Below are 20,336 nucleotides of genomic sequence, written 5' to 3'. Positions count from 1 at the left end.
GCCACAGTAATATCACATGGAAGGCCAATAATCTTGACGGCGAGGCCGAACATTAGCTTCTGCAGCCCATGTTTTTCTCTCTTCCCCTCCCAACAACCATAAGCATGAGATCATGCCAGCGGCAGCCAACCCCGCCGTGGAAACCCTCTCCGACGGTGCAACCCTACAATCGACTACGTGCTCATGTTGAGATGTCCAGTGGGAGATCACCCCGGATGACTGCACAGGGGGTCATCGAAGCATGCCACAGATATATGTGCAGTCAGTATAAGTATCTTTCCACCATTTTCACCACCCCTTGACCCTTCGCCTTGACCCTTCGCCTTGACCCTTCGCCTTGATCCTATACCCACACAAAGCACCACCACCTTGTCTCAGACAAACCAAGAGCAAAAATGAAAATCAACCTCCTCGCCCTCCTTCTAGCTACCATCTCCTTCCTCCCCCAAATCCACACCCAAGGGACATCCTCCTCGTCTGCCCCCGCCGCCTCATCCACCTCAACCGGCTTCACCGTGACCTCTGCCCGCTCCGGCTCCCCCATCCACCTCCTCCAACTAACCATCTTCTCGGGACGATTCTACCTAGGCGGTCGCACCTCATCGTACTGTCCCTCCGGCGTAGCCCAAGAAGGCGAATGTCCTCCTGGAAATGAAACCGTGTTGATCGGTGGAAACGGATTGGTACGTCCCTCCCCCCTTACCCCTCCCTCCCATCACCCCTCGTCCCCCCAAACTAACACATCATCGAATGAATGAAAACAGGCCGTAGCCGTCCCCGGCGGCCAACAAATCTACATCCTCCGCAGCGGCGCCCTAACCTTCACTCCTCCCCACAGCGCCTACATCCCCCCCGGCTCTGTCACCGGCCCCTTCACCTACACCCCCGGCTCCCCGGGCAGCTGGTCCTACACCTCCGGGTTCATGGCCTGTCCGGTACGCGGAAATACTACTACCTCGAGTAGTGTTTCTGTCAGACCGACGCCTACTTCCACCAAGCCTTCGGGATCTGTGACCCCGTCCCCGACGCCTGGGTCGGGGGGAGGCAGGTGGCAGGTTTATGCCTCTTGGAAAAATGCTTCGGTGCCTGGGGGTAATGTGGATGAGTGTTTGGGGTTTGATCCCATGGCTTATGCGTGGAGAGGGGGGAATGTGGCGGCTTGGGAGTATATCTAGTTGTTTTTTGGGGTTGGGTTGGGTTGGGTTGGGGGAAGGGGGAAGGGTAGTGGTTAGGGCTAGGGGTTTATGTTTGTTTTTGTATAAGCAATGATTCGTATTTTCAGGGGCTAGTTCAGTCACGTCAAGTCACTGACAATATCATGGAGTCCGTTAAATGGATTACTTTCATTGCAAGCGTCATACCATTAATATGTCAACCTCCTCATCGGTGAATAATCAACCATGTAGAAATCATGCATGTTATAATAGATAGCCCATTGTTTTCTCCCAATCAACCCGTTCTCCGAGTCTTTCATGTGAGAACATTTTCTTGGATGAGCAGAAACCGCAATCAAGTCATTCTCTCCTAATTACCACCTCACAAATATCATTGATTTCTATTTGAAGAATACATACACCTCACTTTCTACATAGTATCTATCACAAACAAAAAATACCACCCATGTTCATCCTACTATAACAGTATTTCGAACACCTCATATTAAAATCAAACCAGGCTAAGAAACCATAACAAAAGACCCGTGAATTACGACATCCTACAGTAAGAGTAAGGCGAGGCTCTTCCTTTATCATAGAGCGTTATCTCAATCTCATAGGTACACAAGCAGTCAGACCTGTTTTATTTACGTTGATGATGGATACTTGTTGTAAAGTGTAAGTATGGTTTGTATGGTAAAAAAAAAGTGATAAAAGTCATATTCATCCATATTCGTAAGATATTCAGTTCCAGCCTACTATATCCCACTTCCATATTTCCATCCATCCATACCCATCATGTGCAAATTACAAACCCATAAACACCCACCCCAACCCTAAAACAAATCACAACTTAGCAGCCGGTTCCGCCGCCCCCGCCGACGAAATCTCATTATACAACAAACTGGTCAAGAAATCCGCATATTCCTCGCCCGTCACCTGACCGGCAAAATACCTAGCGGCCAGTTGGAACTTGTTTCCTTGGGGTCCCTTGGAAGCGAGACTATCGGCTTGTTCTTGCAGGAGACGGAGAGCGTATGCCTTGTCGACTTTCTTGCCTTCGGCGGTGGTGATTCCGTGGTGCGTCCATTGCCAGAGTTGACTGCGGGAGACTTCGGCGGTGGCGGCATCTTCCTGGTTTGGGTATTAGTATGTATGTTAATTTAATTTGTTTGTTTGGGGGTGGAAAAGGGGGAATGGGAGGTGTACCATCAGAAAGTTAATCGGGATGCAGCCCACACCGCGAAGCCAGCCCTCCATGTAGGCAAGTCCGATGTTCAGGTTCTTGCGGATGCCCTCTTCGGTGATCTTGCCGGGGACGTTGGTGTTGAGGAGGTCGTTGGCGGTGATGTTGACGTCTTCGCGACGGACGAATAGCTGGTTCGGGGTCGGCATGTGCGTGTTGAAGACCTCGGATGCGATGGCTGCCAGAGCAGGGTGTGCCACCCAGGTGCCATCGTGGCCAGCACGCACTTCACGGAGCTTGTCGGCACGGACACTCTCCATGGCTTTGTCGTTGGCGGCGGCGTCGTTCTTAATGGGGATTTGAGCGGCCATGCCTCCCTGTCATTTCATATTAGCATTAACTGTCGGGTAGGTGTTGGGGGGAAGATAGGGGGGGCTACCATAGCATGAACTCCTCTGCGATGACACGTCTTAATCAACAACTTAACATAGGCATCCATGAACGGCACCGTCATGGTAACATCCGACCGATCGGGTAACACAAACCCGCTGTGTTTGCGGAACTTTTTGATAAACGAGAAAATGTAATCCCAGCGTCCACAGTTCAAACCAGAGCTATGTTCGCGGAGTTCGTAGATAATCTCATCCATTTCAAACGCCGCGGTGATGGTCTCGATGAGGACGGTACCACGGATCGTACCCCGGGGCATACCGATGTAATCCTGGGCGAGGTTGAAGACGTCGTTCCAGAGACGGGCTTCCAGGTGGGATTCCATTTTGGGGAGGTAGAAGTATGGCCCGAAGCCCCGTGCGACGAGCTCCTTGGCATTGTGGTAGAAGTACAGACCGAAGTCGAAGAGAGCGCCGGAGATGGGGGTTCCGTCGACGGTGAAGTGCTTCTCGTCGAGGTGCCAGCCGCGAGCGCGGGCAATGAGAGTGGGAAGGGTGCGGTCGGTGCGGAGTTTGTATTCTTTTGTGCCTTGGGTGAAGTCGACTTGCCTGCGGATGGCATCGTAGAGGTTGACTTGGCCGTTGATCATGTTCTCCCAGGTGGGGGCGCTCGAGTCTGCTCTTGTTAGTATATATTCCTCTGTGATGGGCGAAGAGGGGGAGGGGGGGATACCCTCGAAATCAGCCATGTAGGTCCACACATCCGAGTTCAATGCATTCACCACCATCTTCCGATCCGTAGGGCCAGTGATCTCGACTCTGCGATCGACCAGCCCCGGGGCCGGAGGTGCTCCCTTCCAGGCATCGTTCTCACGGATGTGCTTCGTCTCTGGCAGGAAATCAGGCAGATGTCCCTTGTCGATCTCGGCCTGGCGGTCGATGCGACGCTGCAGAAGAGCCTTGCGAGTGGGATTGAAGGTGCGGTGGAGGATGGCGAGGAAAGCGCAGGCGTCTTTGGTGAGGATCTTGCGGGCGTCGGCGTTGACAGAGCCGAGGATGACGACGTCCTTGAGTTGGGTCTCGACTTGAACCATCGTGTCTTATCTTATCTTATCCAGTGTTATCCAATGTCCGATCTGGGTATGGTTGGTATCCGATAGGCGCCAGTATGAAGAAGAGAACACAACAGACAACCTCTAAATCTAAGAAACAGGGACATTGGGAATGGGAGGGAGAGGATATAAGTATGTACACTGCACTACGTCAGAAGCCATTCACTACCGCGGTCCATTCCCTCTCGCCGACCCCGATAAGCCCTCGCTCGAACCCAAAATGAGGGTTGCAGCCACGTGACTTCCCCGCGGAAAACCCCAACTCGGCCGATTGAGGACTGCCCCGCCCGGGGCGCGCCGGCCACCGATTCCAACTGCATGATAAGGCGCCGCATTACTCGATCGATTCGCGCAGCCTATATCATGGTGGTCCCGCCATGGAGAGGACCGGGATTCTGGCTGCTGCTGGTCGGTGATGCTGGCGCAGGTGCAGCTGGAGGGCAGCTGGAGGGCAGCTGGAGGGCAGCAGCTGGACCGAGGGTATCGATAAGCTCCTAAACTCCCCGCAGGCCCGAGAGCCTTCCTCCCAACCGCGGTTCAACGTCACTCCTGTGGAGAGCTCCGTCCGTCCTGAGCTTCTCCTGCCCTCCGTTGGACCGATTTGTTCCGATTGTGGCGGCTGTGCAGGATGAGGATGTTTGATGCTGCGATGGAGTTGCTGTATCCCTGAATATATTTCAAACGGGTGATTGTTGCGGCAATTCTCGCACATGCTATACAAATGAAACAACTATCAACAGCTTCTAACACGTGTGAATGCATGTGACAATGTCACTCTAGCTTCCAGCTTCCTTCCGATCCAATTGCCTTCACCCACCCAAGTCAGCAACCTGTGGTCGGTCTGGACCAGACCAGAACCAGGCAGCGAAACAGTCTATGGTGGTCTGCCCGTACACAGCTCCTTCTATCCGGTCACACCGTCTCGATATACCGTCTCACCTCCCTGTCTATAGTCAGTCTTATATTCAGACCCAGACAAAGTACTCACCAATCCGTTACGGCCTCCTCCCACAAGCGCAGTTCATGTTCCCGCGTGCCCCCATAATGCTCCACAAATGCATCTCCGAAGACCTCCCGTGCGACACTGTCTTTGCGCATAAACGCCGTCGTGGCTTCCCGCAACGACTTGGCTAGTCTTACTCCCTTATCGCTGTCCCCTCCCATGTCCTCGCCTTTAGACAAAGGGGGCACAGGAATCTCCAGCTTCTTCTCCACACCCCGCCAGCCCAACGCGACTACTGCTGCCAGAACAAAATGCGGGTTGGCATCGGCTCCAGGCACACGTACCTCCAGCCGCGTCGCCTTCGGGCTCGCGGTGGGCGGCGTGATCAGCCGGACCGAGGCCGCCCGATGCTCCAGACCCCACGATACTGTAACTGGCGCCCAGAAGTTCTCCACCAACCGCTTGTAAGAGTTCACCGTGGGTGCTACCATGGGCATAATATCTGGAAGACCAGCAAGGACACCTGCCAGAAAGTGCCGTCCTAGGTCAGAGAGATGAGCTACATCCGGGTACGGGGGAGAGGGATCGGGGGTGTCGCGGAGAAAGGCGTTTTTCCCATCACTCGAGACCAGGGATATGTGCATGTGTCCGCTATTTCCAGGTAATCCCTCGCGTGGCTTGGCCATAAAAGACGGGGTGATGCCATGCTTAGTGCCGATGGATTTGACGACGTATCTACGGCGGTCAGCTTGATCCCGAGTAGCTGGATGCACTCACTTGAAGAGTCCGGCTTTGTCGGCCATCTCCCTGGCCTCTCCGAACTGTAGTGCCTGCTACTGTCAGCGAGGACCACAACCATCGCGCGCCACTCCTACCGCCTCATAGACCCCCGGACCGCTCTCTGTGTGCCATCCCTCGATCTCGCAGTTGAACTGCTCGCACGCATCAAAGACCCCATAGTAATAGTCTTGGTTGTGGATCGGGCGGGTCAGGCTGTATCCGAACATGCCCTCTGTGAGTGAGGGGAGGGACTCGACCGGGTTTTCTTTGAGGAAGGTGGCCGTGGACGACGCGTTACGCTCGGGGTTCGAGTGGGTTTCTGGCGCGCGGAACTGATAGAACTCATACTCCGCTATACAAGATGTCAGCATATTCCTAAAAGGAATGAAGCACACACCTCCTGCCATGGCCCGGTACCCGGCCGCCTCTGCCTTGCCCAGGGCGGACTTCAACAGTCCTCGCGGACAGGCGCAGACCGGTTCATTTGTGTCAGGATCAAAAAAGCTGACTAGAAAGAACGGAACGTTGTTTTCCCACGGAATGCGACGGAAGCTGGTGAGATCGGGGATGGCCACGAGATCACGATAGCCGTTTTCCTTGTTGCTGATGGCCAGTTCTTTGAAATACGTCCGGTCGTGCATATCCCAGCCAAAAATGACCGAGCAGAACCCAAAGCCATCGGCCACGATGGAGAGGAACTTCTTCTTGGAGACGAGCTTGCCGCGGAGCATGCCGTCGACGTCAACGCCGGCTAGCTTGACTCGCGTGTCATTCTGGAGGACGTGGGCGACGTTCTCAATGGTGACTTCGTAGGGAGGGGTAGCGTAGGACATGATGGTTAGTATGATGCTAGAGTACGGTCAACTCGACCAGTGTGCACCGTGTCGAGAGTGCTGACCGCAGCTGGCATCGAGGAAGGGGGATGCCAGTGACGCCAGCCACCGCTTATCGGGCGGCCTGCTTATCAGCCGGGCGTCACGGGGCATGGCTGATCCGGGACCCCGTGATTGGGATGATGCCATCCTTATCAGCTGCGGTCAGTGATGGGTAGATACCATTGGGTTGAGGCCATTGATTGATGAAATCCACTCCGTACAAGATTAACAGCTTGCTGCAGGCACACGAGCACGCTGCCAGCATGGTGGCCTGCGTGCCTGATCGTTATCGGAGGCATTAGATAAGCGGACCCACTGTCCCGCATTCCTGGCATCCCTGCCGTCATTGTCTCTCCAATTCCTGCTCTGCTCCAGCTGGGATCCTATCTAGTTATTGCTGCTGAGACGATAGACTTATTCCTCGTCAAGGTATCATCTCATATCCATCATCAATTGTCAGCAGGTATGTTGTTGCCAGAGTGCGACCATCCTCTCCGCTTACCCCGCACGAAGCACTGACGAACTAGATATGGCTGCTAGAGGACGTCTCCAAGGCAAGAATGCCATCATCACCGGCGCCGCAGGGTACGATCCCCAATACCTCTATCTATATATACTAACCAGCTGCAGAGGCATTGGCCTCGAAACTAGCATTCTCTTCGCCCGCGAAGGCGCCAACGTCCTCATGGCCGACATCTCCGCCCCCGCTCTCGAGAAAGCCATCGCTAAAGTGAAGGAGGTGGTTCCTACCGCGTCCCGGGTCGAAACTGTCAAGTGTGACGTGTCGAAGGAATCCGAAGTACAGGCCATGATCGAGTCCCAAGACAGCTGGGGTGGCACCGATGTCATCTTCAACAACGCTGGAATCATGCACGCGGATGATGCGGATGCCGTCGATACCCCCGAGAAGATCTGGGATCTCACGCAGAACATCAACGTCAAAGGGGTCTGGTTCGGGTGCAAGCATGCTGTGCTGAGTTTGCGCCGCCACAAGAAGACCAAGGGTAGCATCATCAACACGGCGAGTGTGGTCGCCTTGGTGGGCAGTGCCACGCCTCAGCTGGCATACACGGCTAGCAAGGGTGCCGTGCTAGCGTTGACGCGCGAACTGGCCATTGTGCATGCCCGGGAAGGATTCCGATTCAATGCCTTGTGTCCGGCTCCGTTGAAGTAAGTCTATTCCTGATAATAGGTATACTGACTAACAATTTAGCACTCCGCTGCTGCAAGACTGGCTGGGTGACGACAAGCCCAAGCGCTTCCGCCGCGAGGTGCATTTTCCCACGGGTCGCTTCGGGGAGGCAATTGAGCAGGCCCATGCTGTTGTTTTTCTGGCTAGTGATGAGAGCAGTTTCGTCAACGGTAGTGATTTTGTTGTCGATGGTGGAATGTCCAAGGTACGCCCGATGCTTTGCTTGTGGAGATATATACTAACCCCGCTAGGCTTATGTCACTCCGGAAGGACCTGCTACTGCTGCTCCGCAGAACTTGGGCCACTAATCCATGCTTCATATGTTTTGACTGCCGTGACGATAATGAAAGACTCGAGCGTGCTCTTAATGATAGCTATGTTATCTCCGCGAGGTGTGATCGTATCAGAACCAAGTAGTTTATTAATTCCCGGCGGGTCAGTCTACTGGTTTCCTGACCAATCATGGGAGAGTTGTCGGGTATCAAGCAGGATACTAATTTAGCCTGCTTTAGGGCCGTTTCTCCTGGCTGATTCTGGGGCTTATTTAGCCTGCGTTAGGTCCTGATGCCTTGAGGCTGATCCGTCGAATGTCTTCAGCCCGAAGGATTTAATCCCGTGCCGTACTGTCACTGCCCCTCATTCTTCCCCGGAATCTTCTTTTAACCTCGTCACCTGGTGCCTCAGTGAGTCCTGCAACATGACCCATTTATCAGCAACAGTACCTACAAAACAGCGGAAGAGGGCCTATGGAAAGAGGTCGAGAACGGGCTGCCGCTCCTGTCGGTGAGTACTCGCTCTCTGACACCTACCAAAATTCATTGCTTAAGCACAGTGCAGGGCACGTCGTGTCAAGTGCGACGAAACCCCTGGCGCATGTCAAAATTGTACGTCCAGCGGCTGGGCTTGCGGCGGGTACGACTCACACCGGTTGCCTCCTGCAGCCAGAGGAAAGGTGATGCCTCAGGTGACGGATGGCTTTCGTTGGGCCATGACCTCGGACGAGCGGCGATGTTTCTCATACTTTCAGCACCACACCATCCCCACCCTTCTCGAAATGTTCGATTCCCCATTGTGGAGAAAGCTGGTTCTTCAAATGAGTTACTCCGAGCCCGCTGTATACCACGCGGCGGTGGCCCTTAGTGCCGTTCATGAAGATGCAGAAGGACACGGGTTTCCCTTGCCTGGACAGGCCCGACAAGGCACCTGGCAGCAATTCGCCTTGGATCAATCCTTGCGATCGTTTGGTATATTGAATAGACGTCACTCGTCACAAGACCCGAAGTTGAGGGAGGTTATGCTACTTTGTTGTCTGCTTTATGTGTTCCTGGAGTTACTATCAGGACACCACGAGAATGCCTGCCGGCATTTACGGAGTGGCTTGCAAATCTTGAAAGAGGCCCGTGCTCATCGACAGCTCATCGGTGCGTCTGAATCGCCAGTCGAGACGTGCCTGGTGGCAGCATTCGCTGAGTTAGATATCCAGTCCCCCTTCGTCGGGGCACAGGGAATGGTCCTGTGTCTCGACGACGAGGTGGATCAATACTCCTGGCTGGCGAGCTTTCCATTTGGATTCCATAGTATTTTCGATGCGCAACGGGCTTTTGCTCCGTTCATGTATGGTGCCTACGGGTTCGTGGCGCAGTGTTGGCCCTTGACCGAGGAGCAGGTTATGGCCAATTACGATGCATTGCAGTCCGAGCAAAGACAACTTCTATCTCATCTGATTCGATTTGCAGACCTGTGTGAGCCCCTTTATGCGTCATACCTTCAACTGAGTCGGAAGGAACAGAGGGGGGTTGATATCATTCACGCCCACCAACGCCATATGGTCCTGGAAGTGAGTACCTGTCTTTTACCAAGACATAGTCCGGTCCGCGATTGCTTCACGCCTCATTACCGAGCACACTTGGGCGACCTCAAGTCGATCATCCGCAAGGCGCCCGAGTGCCCGAGTCTTTCTCTGTTTCCCAGTCTGCTTCCCTGTCTCTACGCCATTGTACTCAGTTGCCATGATTATGACGTTTGTCTGGAAGCAACCGAGGAACTGCATCGCTGGATACATTGTGAAGGGATGTTCAACTCGGCCTGGCTTGCTTTACAAGCGATCGAACATGTTAGACTGGACTTTTTGGAAGAGGAACTAAGCCTTGGATCTTCCTCACCGGATACATTTGCAACCGTCATGAATGAGGAGCGTAGTCATTTATGGTCACGGATAGAGGATATGCGATGGCGCATCACAAGAGGTCGACCAGGTTATTTGGATGAAGTCTTGCAGGCGAGCGAGTACATGAGGACGTGGGTTTGTGTGCGGGCACTTCAGATGCGAAAGGCTCGTCTTAATGAGTTGTTGTCTTGCTTGTAAATGACCTTTGCACAGCCTTCAATATACCATTACCCCTCTGCACATAACATGAACTACCAATAATCCTTCTCCTATATTAACCACACGAAATTTCCATCTATGACGATACTTGAGATTACCCGAATCAATCTAATTGAGACCATGACAGTTTTCCCTTCCAACATACCATAGAGGCCCGTTAGTCCTCGAAGCAACAATACTAACAGAATACCTTTTTTTTACCCGTAATATATCCCCTTTACCGATATGAGTATTATCAATAGACACTACCAGCCAGTATATGACAGAATTTCCCAACTAGACCAAAAGAGATACCTCTCAGGTTAGTGGAACAATTCCCCAAGGTGAATAGTTTCCAACAGTATACACAAGATCATCACCATCTCTTGATTCCTATTCCCATTCCAACAAATTGAATTTTATTAAACCAATCCCCTTCCCCAAAGTCCACCAGATACAATCCATAACCAAACCCACTAAAAACACCAATCAAAAGCACATCTTCCTCGCTTTTAATAAGTACTATATATTCTCATACGAGGCCAACCCCACACTATGTATCCTCATCGCTCCCCGATAAAGTCAACCCTGATACTCAGATATAAGTGATATTCCTGATGGATAATGACAAAACAGATGGTGTGGCTGATTTATCGTCCTACCACACCACACATCGCATAGTCAAAATACGTGGATTCGTAGCAGGTATCGTGACGATTGTTGGTTTTTTGGGAGCGAATTCGCGAGTGTTGGGACAGATTATCCGGTGTTGTTTAATATTGATAAGTGGGAGTTCGTAGTAAGGTCTAAATTAGCCACGTGAGTCTTTTCCAATTTATAAACTCGCTTTTGGTAGCTGATTCCGCTTTTGTGTATGAATGTATGAACGTCTAAGACATGGTAGAAAAGGTAGGTAGATATACAGCCGACTTGGGATCTTGATATCCGTGTGTTGTACTGTTGAATGCTTCTGTTTGACACCCAACAGAATGAGAGCTTGTTCTGATGTGGGTATTCGACTCGAGACAGCGTGTATTGTCTCTAGATCATTTGGTCATTGCGGGATCTTTGGCGCTGTCAGATTCCTTATTACTGATTTTTGGAGAATTGGCTTGGTTTCTTTCCTGAAGTTGAGGAATCAAGCCAACTGCTATGATGGATTGCATAGCGAGTTTGTTGTAGGGATATAGGGGTTTTGCTTTTGTGTTGTGCCAGGATCAATTGATCCTATATCGCATCGACCTGGGATACTCTCTCGGTGGATGATATTCCAGTGTGCATATGGGGATAGTAACAGAGACAGAGATATAACACCCACCCACCCATCAGTGGGTTTATCGTATTAAATCCCATAGGGGATATTTTAATGCTTGCAAGGTGACGATGTCATCCCGTTCTTTTCATTCCCTGGGATGTTTGCGGGGAAGCTCGTGAGCTCATCTTGTTGCTTCTTTGACCACTGTGGATCATTGCAGAGGGAAAAGGGTGTCCTGTTGTAATATACATAACATACACTCTCTCACTGACAAAGTCTCTTCAAAGGATGGATGTATCCATGTCCATATACAGGGCCATAGATTGGTTTTTCTGCGTACTTTATATTCTACCATGCTGATTCTGAGTGGATGCGTTTGCTAGCTCTATCCTCTCCTTTTGGTGTCCTTCGCTTCTGGTTCAGACCAGTGCCATGTTCAGATATAGCATGGATTAGATTTCGCCTCTGTGGGTTAGTTAGTCCGCGGCTTGTTGATGCTGTTCACCGTTGGTTGGGACAGGTTGGTGCTCTTAGTCGATGGAGGATGTTGGAATTTAGCTATGTGCTGTCATCGAGGTCTTCTCGATGCCGCCAACCACTGAGTTTGAAGTTGGTGGCTTGACAGGATCTGTTGGCTGGATCATACATTGCACATTGATGCAAGCCGTAGAGGAACATTTTGCAAGTTTTAGAGGCAGTGTGTCTAAGCCACCTGCTCCTCGACTTATTCAACCAGACAGATACCAGCGGCAGCTGCAAGACCGACATATAGTTAGATGTGCAGATGAGTCATCAAGACCAGTCCCTGTGCATACCACTGTTATGACCATATCATTCGCAGATATAGCTAGGGAATGGGCTAGTGTACACCACTCAGGTCAAGTTGATGTCGTAACCAGGAGTAATAGATAGACAAGCATCACGACCAGCAATTTCAGGAAACTGTCTCATTGAAAGCATCCATGGCTTTGTTGGAGGACTTTTATTTCGGGTAAGTGTCTGTGTGGTACCCCTCCGCTTTCTGTATGAAGCTGCTGGTAATGTTGTGGGGGATTGGAAATGTTATCTGGTTGCTTTGAGACCGGAGGTCTATAAATCTTGGGAGACGTTTTTTGGATCTCGAGGGAACAATGTGGCAAGTATAGCTGGACCGGTATATCTAAGAGTGCTTATAGGTATAGTACCCGGGCGTTTCCTCCTGTTGGTGACGTTTTTCCATTCCTTGGAAGAATAGCGCCTCGATGTCTTGTAAAGTCGTGCTTGTGAAGTTGGCGAGATGACGATAGAGATTTTTCATGCAGGGTTCGTTGTTTATATGGTACTGGGACAGTAGTGTTGAACCTGTCCATTGTTTGGATGTTTTGGTACCAACGGAATCAGTTGGAGAGTGAAATTGCGATTTTGTGAAGGCTTTCGGTGGGATATCATGCATGGTCGTTGTGGTATCCAACGCCACAGCTATATTCGGATGCTTTGATAACTTGGTGAGTTAGTGCTGGACTATCCTGGATTTTCCCCCATATGTGTAAAAGCTCGACAGAACAAGTAACACGTTTGACGAAGTGTCAGTCGTCCCATTGATTAGCCAACTGAGTATCATCGCTGGTGAAGTATAATGTATTTCGTAGTCAAGCTTTTGTCCGTGATGACTATCATGACGATGAACCGCATTTCATCCATCTGGATCCAGTCCAGCTGTGAGTTGTCAGACCAGCAAGACAAAGTGGTCCAAGTCATGATGGGTAGTTTGTACCATCAAGCTGTGGATGTCCAAAGGAAATGTCATATCGTCCACAGAACGTAGACAATCTTCCCAACTAATACAACCAGATGCTAGTCTTCGGCGTTATTTTTGTCATCTTTGGTGAGTGACCTACTCCAGTTCGCCTTCTAGTCCGTTTGAAACTGTTCAAATCATGCTGCATAACCCCCAGCGGTGAGAAACCCCATATGACCACAAGGTCTGAGCAGCGGCATCCAGCGACAGGATCAGTGTCAATAGCGATGATTACGCATCCTGGCGGTCGATCTTTTTCTGATTCAATACCACATAATCTCACAGGAGGTATTGTGCTGTTAGTAGATTGTTCTTTTTCCAGTAAATGTCAAAAGCTTGTACCCGCGAGAAGAATCATGGATCCAGATATCAGTAGTCTTCTTCCGTGGTGAAGTCTTTCCAGAAGCGAGGCTTCACATGGATCAGCCGGGTAATAAACCACAGACATATTATCTCTGAAGTGTGTTCTGGAATTTTCAAGACAGGAACACATTTTCAATGAGTTCGCTTCGTACACAGTCTCCCAATGAGCAGCTGCTTCCTTGATTCAAGTCTAGTTGCTGCCACGATGCTTTACCCACTCGTCATGGATCCTGTATCATGTTCAAAAGGCCTAAGTCCCAAGGCCGCTGCTAATTGAGGAGTACTACAACTCCAGGCGCTCATTAAAGCTTGATGTCGATGATCACACACCCATGTAGGTGTAAATCAGCCATTCTGTGTATATTCATGGCTTAGCTAGTTTTTTCTGAGGTATAGTCCCCTCGAGAACCGAGCGACGACGCCCAAGGGTGTTGCCAGCCCGTGTATCATGTCGATGGTCTATCAACCAAGAGAATGATCCCTCATATATCCATCGTTTTTATTTTCGTTTCGTGGAAGTATGATTGACGGGAAGCTGCGAACCATGATGTAGCTTCTTATCTAGCTGTCTCCATAGGTCACTCTGGTTCAGTGACAGATCCACAGTGACCATCCAGCCTGCTCATCGAACATAGACCGGCAATCCAATGGAAATCCTCCTCGTAAGTAGCCTAAGTTGTGTCTGTAGTTGGGTGCAACATGGACGGAAGAGCTGCATGGCCTCGTCGCTGCAGCACCTCGATTGACAAGGTGTTTTGTGTAGGTTGTGCTTGATGCTGTTTTATATATCGATTAGAGCGACACATCTTAGTCTTCCAATCGGAAGAGGGATAGTTACCGCTATGACGGCCCTCCGGGGCAATATTTCGAGTGTGGTTGGAAAACATTGTGCTTCGAATAGCTTTATGTGCAGATATAGCGATCCAAAAGACTTGGATAGTCTTTACCAATCTGTGAATGCATGGTAACATGTAGTGGATTATCCATGTCCCACCATAGTGTCGTATTCTACCATGGTGAGAGAGGTATCTCATTTAGCTCCGTGGTGAAGCCATATGCTTCTGCAAAGGCTGAACAGTATCGATGTTAGGAAAACCAGGGCTCTGTCCCATCCCTCTATGTTTCGTGGTAGCTCTCCATTAGGAAGTCAGTAAATGAATACAATATCCGTATCAGGCTTCCCCGTTGTACTCGCGAAGCGTATCGGAAAGCGCAACAGTCGTGCGTGGGGGACAGTGGGCCTTGTTGATAGAACACCTGGCTGATTAGGGCGCATGCTTGCGATGCTGTCTAACGAACAGGGTTGACACCTTCTTAGCCTGCCTAGGAGGAGAAGTATTAGGGATTCTTTGGCCGGTGGAGACGAAGCCTTTTCCTTAGCAGAGAACCCTTGATGACCTGCTTTCCGTTCCACGCAAGTCTCACAAAAAGCGAGAGTCGCAGCTGGTTGCCACACAGCTATTCCCCCTAATTCTAAGCTGGTATCGATTCTCATGCCCTCGGCACTTTTTTCATCCCCAGAGTCAGGAATATCAATGGCGTCCTCCGGAGAGACACCAGAAGACCATGCTAGAGAAGCACCCAGATCATAATAAGAAAAATGAGGAAGAGAAGGAACCCATTGGACCGGGACAGTATCATCCTCAATAAGGATCCTTTTTGCCCATCGTTCTAGCTTTTGAACTTTATCCCGGAGAGGACGGGCCACCTGCACGGGGGCAACTCAACCCGCTCCTCAGCAAGGCAGAGTTAGGCCTCTCGAACGATATCAATAAGATCCCAAGGCCACAGACGATGCAGGTCCCTTTGGAGAACCGAAGGGGTATCCCATGAGCAACAAGAGCCACGTGGAAGCGGCAAAGAGGTACGGAGAATATCCATGGGGTTATCGGTGTCGGAGGACAATCCTATCGGTCTCGGGTGGTAATGGTCGCTGATGAGAACCGTATGGTAAGCCTGTGGATTGTAGAAGGTGGCTTTAATTGATGCGTGGGGATTTGTGTAATTTTCTAGAAATCGTTCTCGATCTTGTTATGGTAGTCCCATCCGCTGATCATCCCAGATCCATAGACAGGGTTCAACGTGTCGAGCGAGTGATGCGCACCCATTTTTCATTGTATACTGTGAGATAAACCTCGTTCTCTAAACCACGATATACAACGTTGTACAGTCTTTATCTGAAGGAGCGGATTAATCCAGAAAATGAGACCTTTGAGATCCATGTGTCCATACCAGGAAGAGATCAATTTGTCCATGAGCATGGGATATCGAGTCAAGCTCATGGATGAATCAAGCAATATAGCTCATGACCACGCAGAGTTTCTGCAGAATAGCAAGTTGCAGTAATCTTTGTTGATTTGTGTGCTTCAAGCACCGCAAGACGCCTGTGTGGGTTATAGTTGGCCCACGACCTTCCTCTATGCCCAGCTGATTTGGGTACGTTTGCAGCATATCGTGGAGTTTCTCCATTTCTTTGAAGGATATACACACTTCCTAGGCTGTGATAAGCTCCACCAAGTCAGGAAATCTGTCGTATGTAGTCAAGGTATCGAACCAAAGACTGGCAATGAACCGGAAGATTTCGCTTTGTGTATTCGGAAAGATTATCACAAACGGTCTCACATAGTAGGGAGTGGCAATGACAGCATATGCAGGAATGAGTCCATGTTCAAACGCAGAATCCAGCCTCGGCTTTAATAGTACTCCGTAGCAGGGATCAAAAATATATATTAAGCCATGCAGCTAGTGCTTCGCGTTACGCATCCTAAAAGCGGGGTAGGGCCTATTAGAAGCCCCCAAATCTGGAGGAGAAGAGAAGAGATTACAAACGAAGAGAAGATGCAGCCACGAAGCAGAAAAGAACAGAAGCAAAGAGGGGCAATAAATAGGGCACAACCCGTGAAGTAATTCGGATTCACCCCAACTATAAACCAGTCACTTGCCGCATCTCGCCACTCAATCGAGAATGGAACGGGTCTGGGAATGAAATGGTGTAATCTTGATGAATTATGCTTAATTCTTTTCTATTAATTCCCCGGGATCGGGTCAGTGACACAACTCAACAATGTGATGCGTGCATGTTGTTGACTGACGTTGGGATCGGCAAATCCATCGTATGACGAATTCCCGATCATGCCATATCCGGTTACCTTACCATACCACCCGACCCCAACCCCAGAACTTAAGGGTGATCGGCAGATGGGCCCCTCCCCCCCCCCTATTATTATAAATACATCCAGCCATTCCCCAGGATTCATAGGGAGTATCCGCTTTGCAACAACCAACTGAATATTGATCGAATCATTCCCAAACCCTATTACTAAACATGAATCTCTCCGCTTCGTCTACCGGCTCGCAACGTCCCTTGATCAAGCGGCCTGCTTTGACTCCTGCGTTTAAGAAACCGAGTCGATGGTGAGTTTCTCGGCCTTGCTTGGTGTGTTGTGCGATGCTGATGAAGTTAGGTATCTTCCGTTGATGGGCGCTATAGCCCTTGGTATGTGCTGTGTTGCAAGAGGGGTTGGGTTGCCACTGTCTAACGTAATTAGGTTTCGGAGTCGTCAATTACTACCAAGACCAAGCCAAACATTACCACTACGATCGCGAAGAAGAAGAACGACTTCGAAAAAACCGGGCGCTGATGGATGCCTATGGTGAGAAGGAGACGGTGCAGGATATCGAACGGGCGCTGGTAGTCTACGATCTGCAGTGATGCTTATGACTGGTCGGGTTAGGGTATGGTTTATGATGGCGTTGATGGTGTTTGAGCGGATTATTAGCTCTCGGATGGGCTGGAGCTGGGAATTTCGGGGTTTATCTCTGTGAGATTGTGGCTGGAATGATTGAGGCTTTCGATTTATGATTAATGGCAATTCAAGAGAGCAAGCTGGTTATTGCGATCGTTGAATCACTTGGCAGTGCATTGGTGTCTAGTAGATGGCTGTGTAATTTGTTGAGTAACTTGGGCTGATTTGAGGAGAATTGCATCAGTGAAGAGGGTAATTGAATTCATAGTTCCCTTCACGTGCGTTCTGGGATGCTGTGGGAATCATACTAGTCGAGGATACCGCACATGCATGTAGTGAAGCCCAACGAGGGCCTGATCACTTCCAAATCTCAAGAGAGACTTTGCTGCACTAATTGCTGATCAGTAAGTCAGGATCCGGGTGAGAAATCATCCGGGACATGCGAGGATATAAACTGTCCGAGGTAAATATGACCTGTCACCTACACATGGGATGCCACGTAATGTTAATGAGCGTATGTGTGAGATTCAAGAGACTTTCGAAAAGTAGTACGCTGTCGATACAGCCAAATTATTACATTGGTATATCGAATTCTAATGGTAGACGATGTTCCCTACAGGATATGAACTTGGTAGGTATTAAAATCAGCACCAAAGTCATCCTGCAGCTCCAGTGGTGGACACCCCACCAAATGAAGCTCATCATCCACATGATCCTGTCGTAACAGCGCCTCTACTTCATCGACACTGCATCCCAATACTCGCTGAAGACGAACACAGGGCTTGAACCAAACATCGAGTAGACCCCATAACAGCCATGTAGGAGCCCTCATCTCCACAGTATCACTATGGCGTCTTCGGGCTTGATAATAGAGGCGGACAATTTCGTTCCATTGTCCATCATTGTATATCTCCCAATGTCCCTGCAGGTTTGCGAGCGATGTGGGGAAATCACTGGGAATACAGTCGGCAAAGACATCAGAGTCGTACTGCGTAGAATACTCAGAGATGGAAAATAAACCCCAAGGGGAATATTGGAGACGCATGAGCACTTCTGGGAATGTTAATTCGAAGAAACCGTCAGAGACCCGTGCATGAGAGGAAGGGTGCACGCATGATAGATAGGAGGTGTGGAATAATGGAGATGTGTATCCCTCTTGCATGGCACGAAATAGAGGCCAAATATCCCAGAATGTTTTCAAGTCGGGGAAGAATGTCAACAAGTTGCGCATGAGTGGTTTGTTCCTGTAATAGTTCAGCTTTTCATGGTCTGTCGGGCTTTCGAGCCTTGTGCGCATATTCGCTAGCTCGTCAGGAACACTGGTCACTGCCAGATGGAGAATTGACCCGACGCGCTGTTGGAACGCAAAATATAAGTGTATATCACATCCGACCAGACTGTATGTCTTTGGATTGTCCAACTGGCGTAGAATCATATAGATGACAGGTGTATCGTCAGTGTTTGGCAAGAGAACGAAAAGATGGTCCCGCAGTGGTTCGAGAACAGTATCCAACTGGAGCTCGGAGGCCAGGTAAATAGAGGCGACCTCTCCTTGGAACTCATAGAGAGCAACGGAATTGACGTGTTGAATAAGGTGCGGTGTTGAACGGAGAGCGCAGATGTGCGTCAAGCAGATGGACAATGCTCCAGTGTGGGCATGCACGATGATATCCTGGTCCCAAGGTCGCCGTTCGCAGACGTCTGCGACCCAGTAAGAAGTACGACAATTGTCCCAAAATGCTTTGAGATCTGAATCATAACCTGTTGATGTCAGGCGGTGAATGGAGCTTGCCAACTCGTCGGCTGTGGGGGTCCGGACTGTAAATAAGGACGGCCAATGCTTGCTGCGGCCCCAATCAGGAACCCAGGAGGGTTGGGATGCGGTTGTTGACAGGCCTGGTGCGATTAGGAACAAGATGACCCTTTTTTCCCGGATGATTGAGAAGGCAAACATGCCAATGAGGAGGTGTTGGACCGAAATACTGTAGTCCGGAACAAGTGTAGCGAGATCCTCCAAATCATCTGGAAATAGGCCGACTACCCCGAACACTTTGTCGCGTGGGTCAGATGCCTCCGAGCGTCCCGTCAGGGAGAAAAGATCCTGTGTGCCACGTACAGGAAGAGCACCATTCGTCATATGTTCCACCCAGGGGGCGTTAGAAGACTGCCAGCCCCAGACCCGCTGTGACAGACGAGGCATTGTGCGCGAGTCGACCCAGAACTCCGTATCACCCAGACGGAAGATGATGCGGTGGGGTAGAACCAACTCCTGGATCACCCAAATGCGACTGAAATATTTGCGTTGAAGAATCTCATGGGGTTGGATAGCAGGCTGCGTCGAGGCTTCTAAGTCCTGGAGCAGACGACGAGAAGGACGACCCTTGGACGGGCTAACCAGATCATTGCCCAAATAGACAAGTACTCGAGAGCACTGCTCATAAATGCGTTTCATATTGGCCACCTGTTGCCCTCGCTCAGTATCATCCCGTTGATTGATGCAGAGTGCATCGACCCAGATTGTGCGTGCTCCATCAGGAAAGCGCATGGTCTTGAGCATTTCCCAGCAGTTCTTGGTCTGAAGCATGAGGTCCCAGTGAGGACCAACGAAGACCGGACAACAGAGCGTATAGTCGCCATCCTCGCCGCCCCACATGTATGATACGGTCTCGTAGTCGAGACAGCCTGCTAAAATCTGCCTGCCTAGAGAAATGTGAATCGGGGCGTTTTCCTCTCCAGGAGACAGATCAGCCAACCGAATTTCCTCCGGGGAGAGCCTCGCTCCATAGATCACGGTGTTGGAATCGGAGGTCCGGCTCGACAGATCCGATTGATGGACATTGGGTCCAGCAGTTGAGTCTTCAGGGCGAAAGTAAGGTACTGATGGGGGCCACCTCAGGTTCAGCTGACCAGGAGGCTCATCGGGGGGAATTGGTGGTGGTGCGCAACTGTCCACCGTTGAAGATATCCAATCTTGCCAGTTGCAATGGTGGCCACATCCCCGGCAGTGCGGGATTCCTCCGTCGATGACCACGTCCGGGGTGACACAGGATGGTGGGTGCCAACGACTCATGGGGAGAGGATGAGGATGAGGATGGGAAAAGACCAACGACGTGCGGGGTAAGACAAGAAGCAGCTGCGCTAAGGATGCAAGCTGGAGCCAATGAAGTAGTCGCGTCAAGCGCTTATCTTGAGATGTTTC

At 50.5% G+C, this 20,336-nt stretch overlaps 7 protein-coding genes across 7 annotated transcripts; 4 read left to right on the top strand and 3 right to left on the bottom strand.

Moving 5' to 3' along the window:
• Positions 1-395: 395 nt before the first annotated feature.
• BO94DRAFT_576778 (putative IgE-binding protein) lies at positions 396-1,175 on the top strand (the record flags this gene model as incomplete). The annotated part of the gene is made up of 2 exons (XM_025615155.1): positions 396-683; positions 765-1,175. The coding sequence occupies 2 exons, from the start codon at positions 396-398 to the stop codon at positions 1,173-1,175; spliced, it is 699 nt and encodes a 232-aa protein (XP_025465488.1).
• Positions 1,176-1,978: 803 nt separating this feature from the next.
• BO94DRAFT_537039 (malate synthase) lies at positions 1,979-3,942 on the bottom strand. The gene is made up of 4 exons (XM_025612181.1): positions 3,463-3,942; positions 2,780-3,405; positions 2,364-2,717; positions 1,979-2,288 (listed from the first exon to the last, which is right to left on the bottom strand). Exons 1-4 carry the CDS (start codon positions 3,821-3,823, stop codon positions 2,001-2,003), a joined length of 1,629 nt encoding a protein of 542 aa, XP_025465487.1. The 5' UTR covers positions 3,824-3,942; the 3' UTR covers positions 1,979-2,000.
• Positions 3,943-4,753: 811 nt separating this feature from the next.
• BO94DRAFT_470305 (glutamine synthetase family protein) lies at positions 4,754-6,397 on the bottom strand (the record flags this gene model as incomplete). The annotated part of the gene is made up of 5 exons (XM_025608325.1): positions 4,754-4,784; positions 4,830-5,519; positions 5,562-5,614; positions 5,660-5,916; positions 5,962-6,397. The coding sequence occupies 5 exons, from the start codon at positions 6,395-6,397 to the stop codon at positions 4,754-4,756; spliced, it is 1,467 nt and encodes a 488-aa protein (XP_025465486.1).
• A 395-nt stretch (positions 6,398-6,792) lies between these two features.
• On the top strand, positions 6,793-8,021 carry BO94DRAFT_537037 (putative short-chain dehydrogenase/reductase family protein). The gene is made up of 5 exons (XM_025612180.1): positions 6,793-6,902; positions 6,967-7,024; positions 7,070-7,609; positions 7,653-7,836; positions 7,883-8,021. The coding sequence occupies exons 2-5, from the start codon at positions 6,969-6,971 to the stop codon at positions 7,937-7,939; spliced, it is 837 nt and encodes a 278-aa protein (XP_025465485.1). The 5' UTR covers positions 6,793-6,902; positions 6,967-6,968; the 3' UTR covers positions 7,940-8,021.
• BO94DRAFT_151764 (Zn(II)2Cys6 transcription factor) lies at positions 7,956-10,305 on the top strand. Its single transcript, XM_025605803.1, has 3 exons — positions 7,956-8,066; positions 8,144-8,414; positions 8,469-10,305. Exons 2-3 carry the CDS (start codon positions 8,329-8,331, stop codon positions 9,994-9,996), a joined length of 1,614 nt encoding a protein of 537 aa, XP_025465484.1. The 5' UTR covers positions 7,956-8,066; positions 8,144-8,328; the 3' UTR covers positions 9,997-10,305.
• A 6,411-nt stretch (positions 10,306-16,716) lies between these two features.
• Positions 16,717-17,103, top strand: BO94DRAFT_587624 (uncharacterized protein; the record flags this gene model as incomplete). Its single annotated transcript, XM_025615842.1, has 3 exons — positions 16,717-16,805; positions 16,856-16,887; positions 16,940-17,103. The coding sequence occupies 3 exons, from the start codon at positions 16,717-16,719 to the stop codon at positions 17,101-17,103; spliced, it is 285 nt and encodes a 94-aa protein (XP_025465483.1).
• A 647-nt stretch (positions 17,104-17,750) lies between these two features.
• Positions 17,751-20,207, bottom strand: BO94DRAFT_470409 (HET domain-containing protein; the record flags this gene model as incomplete). The annotated part of the gene is made up of 2 exons (XM_025608334.1): positions 17,751-18,542; positions 18,582-20,207. 2 exons carry the CDS (start codon positions 20,205-20,207, stop codon positions 17,751-17,753), a joined length of 2,418 nt encoding a protein of 805 aa, XP_025465482.1.
• Positions 20,208-20,336: the final 129 nt, after the last annotated feature.

The sequence above is a fragment of the Aspergillus sclerotioniger genome, assembly GCF_003184525.1.
Source record: "Aspergillus sclerotioniger CBS 115572 chromosome Unknown BO94scaffold_21, whole genome shotgun sequence".
Taxonomy (NCBI): Eukaryota; Fungi; Ascomycota; class Eurotiomycetes; order Eurotiales; family Aspergillaceae; genus Aspergillus; species Aspergillus sclerotioniger.
Note: the sequence above shows the minus strand (reverse complement) of the source record. Positions and strands in the feature narration are given on the sequence as shown.

Excerpts from the sequence above, each read along its gene's own strand:
- BO94DRAFT_537039 (XM_025612181.1), bottom strand. The coding sequence starts at position 3,823 with ATGGTTCAAGTCGAGACCCAACTCAAGGACGTCGTCATCCTCGGCTCT. Across the intron at positions 2,718-2,779 it reads GCAGAGGAGTTCATGCTATG|GGAGGCATGGCCGCTCAAAT; the intron begins GTAGCCCCCCCT and ends ATGAAATGACAG. Across the intron at positions 2,289-2,363 it reads TCCCGATTAACTTTCTGATG|GAAGATGCCGCCACCGCCGA; the intron begins GTACACCTCCCA and ends TACCCAAACCAG.
- BO94DRAFT_537037 (XM_025612180.1), top strand. The coding sequence starts at position 6,969 with ATGGCTGCTAGAGGACGTCTCCAAGGCAAGAATGCCATCATCACCGGC. Across the intron at positions 7,610-7,652 it reads TTGTGTCCGGCTCCGTTGAA|CACTCCGCTGCTGCAAGACT; the intron begins GTAAGTCTATTC and ends CTAACAATTTAG. Across the intron at positions 7,837-7,882 it reads TCGATGGTGGAATGTCCAAG|GCTTATGTCACTCCGGAAGG; the intron begins GTACGCCCGATG and ends TAACCCCGCTAG.
- BO94DRAFT_151764 (XM_025605803.1), top strand. The coding sequence starts at position 8,329 with ATGACCCATTTATCAGCAACAGTACCTACAAAACAGCGGAAGAGGGCC. Across the intron at positions 8,415-8,468 it reads ACGGGCTGCCGCTCCTGTCG|GGCACGTCGTGTCAAGTGCG; the intron begins GTGAGTACTCGC and ends AGCACAGTGCAG.